Source organism: Erithacus rubecula (assembly GCF_903797595.1).
Source record: "Erithacus rubecula genome assembly, chromosome: 22".
Classification (NCBI taxonomy): Eukaryota; Metazoa; Chordata; class Aves; order Passeriformes; family Muscicapidae; genus Erithacus; species Erithacus rubecula.
Window position 1 is genome coordinate 336,545 of NC_136674.1, and position 9,092 is coordinate 345,636.

The 9,092-nt window shown below is 60.4% G+C and overlaps 1 protein-coding gene across 1 annotated transcript; it reads left to right on the forward strand.

Annotated features, from left to right (window-relative positions):
* Positions 1–420: 420 nt before the first annotated feature.
* Positions 421–8,792, forward strand: CCDC92B (coiled-coil domain containing 92B). Its single transcript, XM_079325068.1, has 4 exons — positions 421–543; positions 3,677–3,830; positions 6,246–6,293; positions 7,837–8,792. The coding sequence occupies exons 1-4, from the start codon at positions 499–501 to the stop codon at positions 8,439–8,441; spliced, it is 852 nt and encodes a 283-aa protein (XP_079181194.1). The 5' UTR covers positions 421–498; the 3' UTR covers positions 8,442–8,792.
* The last annotated feature ends 300 nt before the right edge of the window (positions 8,793–9,092 follow it).

Genomic DNA, 9,092 nt, shown 5'->3' on the forward strand with positions numbered 1-9,092 from the left:
ACGGTACCGGTCCCAGGGCACAGTCCCGGTCCCGGTGCTGGCCCCGGTCCTGGTGCTGGTCCCGGGGCACATCCCCATCCCGGGGTACAGGGCTGGTCCTGGGGCACGGTGCTGGCACCGGTGCCAGTTCCCGTCCCGGGTGTGTCTCGGGGGTGTCCCCGGCCCGGTCTGCCCCGGTGCTGTCCCCAGCCCGGTCTGTCCCCGGTCTGTCCCCAGCCCGGTCTGTCCCGGTCTGTCCCCGGTCTGTCCCCGGTCTATCCCGGTGCTGTTCCCAGTGCTGTCCCGGTGCTGTCCCCGGTGCTGTCCCCGGTCTGTCCCCGGTCCGTCCCCGGTCTGTCCCCGGTCCGCTCCCCCCCGCCGCCGGCGGAGCTCCCAGTTCCGGTCACGTTGCCGCTGTTTACGGGCGCGGGGCCGGGCCGGGCGAGGCGGGGCCGCCGCAGGCAGCGCGGGCAGCGCGGAGCCGCCGCGGCCCCGGCCCGGCCCGGCCCGGCCCGGCCCATGACGCCCAGCGGGCGGCCCGCGGGGCCCCGGCGCTCCCCCCAGGTAAGGCGGCGGCGGCGGCGGCGGCGGCGGGTGCGGGGCTGCGGGCCGGGCGGGCTCCCGGCGCTGCGGTCCCGGTGCTGCGGTCCCGGCGCTGCGGGCCGTACCCCGCACGGTACCGCTTCTCCCGGCCCGTGCCCGCCCCGCCGCGCTCTGCCGGACCGGCACCGGCACCGGGATCGGACCGGGCAGGCTCGCTGCCGAGCCCAGCGCGGGCGGCACCGCGGGGACCCGCCGGGGGGAAGGACCGGCCCGGTTCCGCCCCGCAGCGGAGCCGGATCCGTGGCGGATCCCCCCGAGCCGGGAGGAGAAGGCTCGGCCCTGCCTTCAGCGTTCGCAGCCTCGCTGGGGCTGCTCCTCCGGCGTTCGTGCTCGGAGGATGGCGAGAAACACAATGATTTATAATCACCGTCTGTATTGATTTTATCTGTAAATAGATACTGACAGATAGCGAATAGCAAACTGCGCTCCGAGTGTAATTCTGCCTCTGCTGAGATCAGGGAAGGTTTCCCACTGACTTGTCCAAGGCCGGGGTTTCACCTCTACTTTCTATTCCTGGCGTCGCCACTGCCTCTGTGACCTTCTGCAAGTTTCTGGGCTTCCTGCTTGCCTGATTTCCCTACATTTAAAGATGCACTGGCTTAGTGGCATTGCTGCAGTTTATATTCTTTGAGCTGTAAAATTCCAAGCGCTATGGATTTCTAGTGTGTATCCGTGTTTATTCCTGCGTGTGTTTTAATGGGATGGAGAAGGGGTTGCTGGCAGCCACAGCAGGACAAATTATCGACCTGTTCCTGCAAACCTCGTGCCCTCTGACTCCCAGCTAGTTTGCTATTTATGGGGAATAATAATCACACAGATAAGGAGACCATGGTGTGACTCTGTGTGTCCAGAGGTACGTGGATGTGCAATACTGCATCTCCCTTTCAGATGCATCATTGAGATGGAGAGGTTTCCTTGGGTCAAAGTTCTGGGATTCTGATTCACATTGAAGAGCAGCCTTAGGCTGAGTTTTGCCCTGGAAGCAAATTCTCAATCGACCTGTCTGTGCAAAGGAAATCAGCTCTTGGTAGACTTGCAACTGAATTGGTCATTGTAGCTGCTCCAAGAGGCTGCTTCAGTCATTTTGGCTTGTGAAATAAGAATTTGACAAATGAAATAGTCAATCTCACTGGGGTTTTCCACCAGCACTTTGAAAGAAGCAGCTGAGTTCAGGACTCCCAATCTGCTTGTACCAAAGGTCATGGCTGCACAATGAAAGGACAAGGAGTGTGGAAACAAAAGGGGTTTAGAGGCAGGTGCACAGGAAGGCTGAGCAGAGACCATGCCCACGGTCACTCCATGTGGAGAAATGCAGGGGGCTGAGCCCAGGGCTGCCTCAAAGCCTTGGAGGATCAGCAAGGGAACCTTGTTCCTGGAAAGCTCTCAGAGATGGAGCAAAAAACAAACAATCTCAATTCCAGATTTTTTTTCCTCTTACTTTCTTTGCAGCTTGAAATCTATCAACTGTTTTTAAAGGAAAATATTTTCATTGGTTTAAATAAAGGAGCAAATTTGTATTTAAGGAAAGTTAAATGGAAAATTTGTAGCCATTTTTACTAAAGACATTTCAACTAGACAGAACAAAGTGCTTGGAAATAGCAGTACGTGTCCCCTGGGCTTTGGCCAACCTACTTTCTGATGTTTTCTGAGATGAGGTGCCACAGCTGCCATCAAGAAGCTCAGCCCACCACGGCCAGGCTGGCAGGAGGATGTGCCTGTGGTGTGGTTTGCATTCCTGGTCTCTGGCAGATGCCAGGTGACTCCCATGGCTCTTACACTGGCACCAGGACACCTCCAAGGAGGATGGCCTGGCCAGCCCCAGCCCTGGCACAGCTGGGTGTGACACCTTGTGTAAGGACACTACAGGACAGTGCCCTTTGGATCATTTCTTTACCAGCAGGCTGGGTGCTCACTGTCCCCAGCCAGCCTGCACCCCCCTCCCCACCAAACACAGGGACAGGGAGACCCCACTGCAGAGCTGCCACAAATCTGCAGAGCCTCTGGCTGGGACAAAGCTTTGACCTTGGGGCACTTCCCAGACCACTTACTGTGGGATTGATCTTAAATGCATTCTGGTTGCAGGAATTGCAAAATGCCCTGTGTGGTCACGCCAGGGCTGCTGGAACAGTGAGCCACAGTGCTGGCTTGGTGCTGTGGTTTCTGTAGGGACAAAACTGGAGTCAGATGTGGGAAGCAGCTGCTCAGGACAGGATGATGCACTCCATCCCTCAGGCTGGTGGCACAGCTTCTCCCTAAAGAATTGTTTAGGTTGGAAAAACCTCTCAGGTCGCTGAGTCCGGCCACTCACCCAGCACTGCCAGGTTACCTTGACTTGCTGCAGCTTCTCTCCTTCTGGGTTGTGTGTAGGGAGCAAGGACAGATTCCACACACCACAAAATGGTATTTCCTGGGATAAAGGGTTCTTTCAGGGCTATTTTTATCTCTCTGTGCAGCAGCACAGGTGGGTGGTTTTTGCAGCTGCTTTGCAGAAGCAAAGGACCCCCAGCCCAGCTCGAGTGCCTGGCACAGCCTGCTAGCAGCTCTGCTCTGCCAGGCAGATTACCAGGGAAGATGTTCTTTCTCCTGGAAGACAACATGACTGTCCTAGGCACGCAGTGCTGATCGGGTTAGACAGAGCATATTGTATTTTTCATGTGCTGGATCGCTGGCTGCAGCTGCTGTGTGCAAGTGGGGCTTGTCAAGAGACAGCCAAAACCGTCTCTGGTGCAGCTCCCACCTGGGCTCAACAGGGAGCAGTCCTGTCCCAGATGCATCCTACTCAGTGAAAAAGTGTTTCCTAGGGTCAAATTCAGAGCAGACATGCATGCTGTGATGGCAGGGCTCAGGCAGCGGGATTTTCTGCCTGTGCAGTCTGAGAGAGGGCAGGACAGGAGCAGGGCAGAGGTGCTGCAAGGTGAGAGGGCTGAGGCTGTTCCCTGGGGACTGGCTGAGCAGGGCAGCTTTGCCCACAGCCCCAATCCCCTGAGGAGGGTCGAGGAGAGAAAGCAGCAGCCTGCTGTGCCCCTCAGGCTGCAGGGCTGGGCCTGCAAGGCCAGCACAGAGCTGCACTGCTGATCCCCTGCACTCCCTGCAGAGCTGGCCGCTGCACCTGGCTGCGATGGAGACCGTGTCCCTGGAGCGCCAGATCCAGAGCGTGCAGCGCCACATCGCCTTCCTGAAGAAGGAGCAGATGGAGCTGCTGCATGACCTGCACCTGGAGATCCTCCGCCTGCAGAAGCACTGCTCAGGTGAGGGCTGCCCGCACAGCACTGGGGCAGCAGCTCCTGCTGCAGCAGCTCCTGCTGCAGCCTGGGCTCACAGGGCGCTGCGAGGAGAGGGCCAGGCTGCAGGGCTGGGGCTGGGGTGCCCCCCATCTGCCCCCCAGCTGCACCCCCATCTGCCCCCCATCTGTCCCCCAGCTGCCCCCATCTGCCCCCCATCTGCCCCCCAGCTGTCCCCCCAGCTGTCCCCCCAGCTGTCCCCCCAGCTGCACCCCCAGCTGCCCCCATCTGCCCCCCAGCTGCCCTCCAGCTGCACCCCCATCTGCCCCCTAGCTGCACCCCCAGCTGCCCCCCATCTGCCCCCCAGCTGCACCCCCATCTGCCCCCCAGCTGCCCCCCAGCTGCACCCCATCTGTCCCCCAGCTGCCCTCCCAGCTGCCCCCCAGCTGCACCCCCAGCTGCACCCCCAGCTGCCCCCCCAGCTGCCCCCCCATCTGTCCCCCAGCTGCACCCCCAGCTGCCCCCCAGCTGCCCCCCAGCTGCCCCCCCAGCCCCTCTGCAGCACTGCCACACTCCATCCTGCCCCCGTGCAGCACCGACAGTCGCCCAGCCTTCTGCCACCACTGGAACTCATTCCAACTTGTGCTGCTGCTCTCATCAATAATTCAGCCATAGCTAATTACTCCTTGTCTTCCAGCCTCTCATCCTCCCAGGTTCCTGGGAAACAAAGAAATGCCTGCACTGATAAAATTGGCTAATTTCCCCCATCCTTTCTGAGCTCTTGCTGTTCTATTTCATTGTTTTAATGGTTTTATCTATGGCCTCTTCATGTTCTCCTGCCTAAATCAGACATGGGGGGTGTGTCCCCAGGGGCTGAAATGAGCCCACTGCACAGGTGATGTCCCCTTCCCAGTGTGACCCAGGGACAGCCATATCTGACCAGAGGAGTCCTGTTCTCCTGGGTGAGCTGTGTGGTTCTGCCAGGAGAGATGTGGGCAACCCCTGGCTAGTTTTAAGGAGACTTTGCTGACATTTGGGTGTCATTATCTGGAGGGCTGTTTGCAGGAGAACAGAGTCTGTAAGTCAGTTTTTCCCCACTGTGAGCCTCGGGAGCCTTGCCTGCTGCCCTGGCATTGTTGTTCCTGACTTTTTCACTATCCCCTTGGTCTCTCTGAGGAATCCCTGTGGGAAAGGCTCTCCCTTCCCCAGAGGTGGTTCTCAGCTGCCCCTCAGGGGTCATGGGGATGCTACTGAAGCAGATCAGCAATAGCCCCCTGGCTCCAGCACAGAAACTGGGACCCCAGGCTGTGCATCATTGCTGCACTTGCTCAGCAGGATGATGTCTTTGGACATCATTTGGAAACAGGCAACTGCTTTGATTTTCATTTGAAATATACCTGAGACTGCAAACCTATTATTTTAGCTTCAGAAATATAGCACAATGGCCACTGATTCCCACTGGGGCAGTCGAGAGTGCTGAGTGCTCTCCAGAAACTGCATGATGTTCTCAGGTACTTCTGCCTTCTCACTACAGAATGTTTTCCAAGACAGACAGGCTGAGCAGCCCGAGCCAAGCGTTCCGTTTCAGAAGGATGGCAGTGATGAGGATTAGAGTCAACACAAAAGCAGATTAAAAGAAAAATGTAGGGCAAAGATTAACCATTTGAACTCATTTTCGGGGGAAAATATAGCCCCAAACAGCTGAATGCTGCTGCTGCCACTCTCCTCCTCTGCTCAGGGCTGTTAGTGTTGGGTGGGCTGTGATGATTAATTCAGAAGGGACTGTCTGTAAGAGTGCAGGGTAAAGTGAACTCCAGAAGGTCCCTGAGCTGCTCTTTGTGAGCTGGTGCTGTTGCCTGGGGCTGGACAGCGAGCAGGCAAAGAGCAGCAGAGAGGAGCAGCACGGTGGGCTGAGCAGGCAGGTAGGTGCTGCAGCTCCTGAGATTTGGAAGGGATTTGGAAGCTCCACATCGCTGGAGCAGGGAACATCCTTCTGCAGGCACATGGTGCTGGGACGAGGCTGTCCCTGCTTGCATCACGTGCAGAGGCAGCAATCAGCCCAGAGCAGTAAATTATGAAATGCTTTGGGTGGCAGCTTACACTTTGGTCTATTTTCAATCCATTGCTCTTTGTCCTGGTTTAAAGCACTGAAAATGGTTCAGCAAGTCTTGGAAAAAGGAAAGGCATTGTCAAAGGAGCAGAGCCTCCTGCAGACAATGTCTTGGCCATGAGGCTGATTAATGACATATAAATTGCCAGAATTGCCTATTTTTAGCTCAGCCTGTGGCTGGTGCTCCAGGATGGCCACAGTCCCATGTGGGCTGGGCAGAGACAGCACTGCAGCCACAGTGATGGCCAGTGCCTCACAGGGAGCAGAGGAAGATTGGGGGGCACAGAAAGGGTGGGATGCTCCTCCTCAGTCCTGTTGGATTTCTCTTGCAGAGCTCACCCATGACCTGGAAATGAAAGAGCTGGAGGCCCGCCAGCAAGGTAAGAGCACAGCTGTGGGCACGAGGTGTGGCCAGGGGGGACATCAGGGCAGGGAGGGACAGGGAGCTTGCCTGGGGGGCAGGACTGGCAGTGTGCACAGCCTGTGGCAGCCCAGAGAATGCTGGCAGTGCCCAGGAGCCCCACAGCCAGCAGAGGCTGCTCTCCTTCCTCTGTCTGAGACAAAAGTGAAACTCCTCGCTGGCACTGTCCCCAGGCCCTAGCCTGTCCCCTGTCCCCAGGGCGGGTGCCAGGGTGGGTGCAGGCTGCTCTCACTGGGGCCAGCAGGGCCCTCGCCCTTGGCAGCCTCAGCAGTGCTGGCTCCATGGGAATTCCAAACTCCCAGCCCTCCCGTGGAGCCAGGGGTCCCTTCTCTGCACCCCTGGCCTTTGCTGGTGCCCAGCCCAGCAGGTGCCATCGGGGTGTCACCAGCCCAAGCCACCAGCAGCGAGTCTCATCCGTGGTGCCTGCCCACCCTTCATCCTTCCAGAGCTGCACAAGCACTGCCACGTTTGTGGGGCAGCACCTCATTTACCATGCCATCAAATGATTGCTCTCCTAATACCATTCATGCCATAATTACCGCCTGCAACTGCCTCCCTAAGCCCTCATTATGAAGCTGCAGGAGCAGCGAGGAGCTGGGGCTGTAAGCAGCTGCCAGTCACATCATAACAGCAGATTATTGCAGAGGGCAGGAGCAGGCCTGGGCAGGCCAGGGAGCACGGGCAGCTGCCAGCCTGCGCCCTGCCAGGGCTGGTGCTGGAGAGGGAGCCAGGGCTGGGTCAGGAGTCCAGCCTGGCCCTCCTGCTGCCCACTGGGCTTGCCCCAGAACCCCAAGCTGTGAATTCCCCAAGCTGCCTGGCCATCCTCACCCAGAACAGCATTCCCTAGAACCCGCTCCCCCTCCCAGGATGGAGCTCCTTCCCTGCTGAGCGCAGCCCAGCTCCTCTGTAATCTTGGATTAGCATCTCCATCCTGACTAACCAGGCTTTGGAGTCCCGGGCCTTGAGGCCAGAAGTCCCTGCAAAGTTGGGCTGATGGTTCCCCTGCACCATCTCCTTTTCTCTCCCAGCACGTGTTCCCCACACCCTCTGCACACATTCAAAGTCACTTTTAGCGTGGAAAACTACTTACCTAGGGAAATTTAAAATCTGCAGCAAGGTAGAGGCTGCAGGTTCCATGGCAACAACATCCTCCACCGAAGCTGCCTTTTGCTTTCAGCCTGCATTGGGTGTTACACGTGGCACCGTGCTGGGGCTCCTGTGCCTGTGCTGGCAGCGAGCCCTGCTCGGGCAGCCAGCGAGTTTTGGGTCCCAGCTCTGAGGAGCACCTGAGCAGCCTCAGCAGCACTGTGGGGGCAGGATGGGACAGGCTGGGACGGGCTGGGATGTGCTGGGACAGGCTGGGACAGGCTGGGACATTCTGGGACAGGCTGGGATGTGCTGGGACAGGCTGGGACATGGGGCTGTCAGCAGCTGGGGCCGTGGGGCCCTGCCAGGGGCGGTGGGGCTGAGCCCCTGCGACCCCCGTGTGCCTCGACCCGCAGATGTCCTGGACCGCGAGCTGGAGGAGAAGTGCCGGGCGATGGAGGCGCAGCTGCAGGAGAAGGAGAAGGACAACGTGGAGCTGCGCAAGGAGCTGCAGCACAAGGAGACGCTGGTGGCCGCGCTGCGCTCCAGCCTGCGCAGCAAGGAGCGCCGCTTCCTGGAGGAGCTGAAGCGCCGGAGCCACCGCGTCACCATCCTCGACACCGAGCTGCAGAAGCAGACGGAGGCGGCCGCCTACCTGTCGCTGCAGCTGCACGCCACGGCGCAGCGGCTGCCGGGCCCCGAGCAGCCCCCGGGCCCGCCCCAGAACCGGCCCCGCCGCCGCGGCCACCGGGCGCCCCGGGCCCGCCAGCCGGCGCCCGAGGAGCACGACGCCATGCCCGACCCCGCGCTGTTCCTGTACTCGCCGCGGCCGCAGCGCCCCGAGCCGCCCGGCCGGGGACAGCGGCACCCCCGGCAGCCCCCGCAGGAGCCGGCGGCCAGGCCCCGGCCGGCCAAGGGCGAGCCCGGCAGGAGGCAGGGCTCCGGCGCCCAGGGCGCCCAGGGTGCCCAGGGTGCCCACGGTGCCCACGGTGCCCACGGTGCCCCCCGGGCCCAGGAGTAGGCGGCGAGGGGACGGCGTGGCCCGAGCGGCCCGAAAGGCCTGAGCCCGGCCGAGGTTCTGTTCCTCCCCCCGTCCCCTTGGTGGAGGGGAAGGGGCGGCCGAGAGCAGAGCCCTGCACACACCTCCCACCCACCGGCAGCCAGGAGCAGCCCCTGCCCCAAAGGCCTGAGCCAGGGATGTGACCGGCAGAGCTGCGGGACGGGAGCGTCCGGCACCGGCTGTGAGGGGACACCTGCCCAGAGCTTGCAAGGAAAGAACGAGAGGAAGACAGAAGAGGAAGCATTTTTGGAACGAGATGTTGCTGCTGCTGCTGCCCTCAGAGCGGTGCCGGGGTGCGTTCCCTGTGCTGGGAGGTGGGTGAATGCAGGCAGTCCTGGCAGTGCTGGCAGCTCTGGCAGTGCTGGCAGCCCTGGCAGCGCTGGCAGTCCTGGCTGTCCTGGCTGTCCTGGCAGAGCTGGCAGTGCTGGCAGTCCTGGCAGAGCTGACAGTGCTGGCAGTCCTGGCAGTCCTGGCAGTCCTGGCAGTCCTGGCAGTCCTGGCAGAGCTGGCAGTTCTGGTTGTCCTGGCAGTCCTGGCAGTCCTGGCAGCACTGGCAGTGCTGGCAGTCCTGGCTGTCCTCGCAGTCCTGGCTGTCCTGGCAGTCCTGGCAGC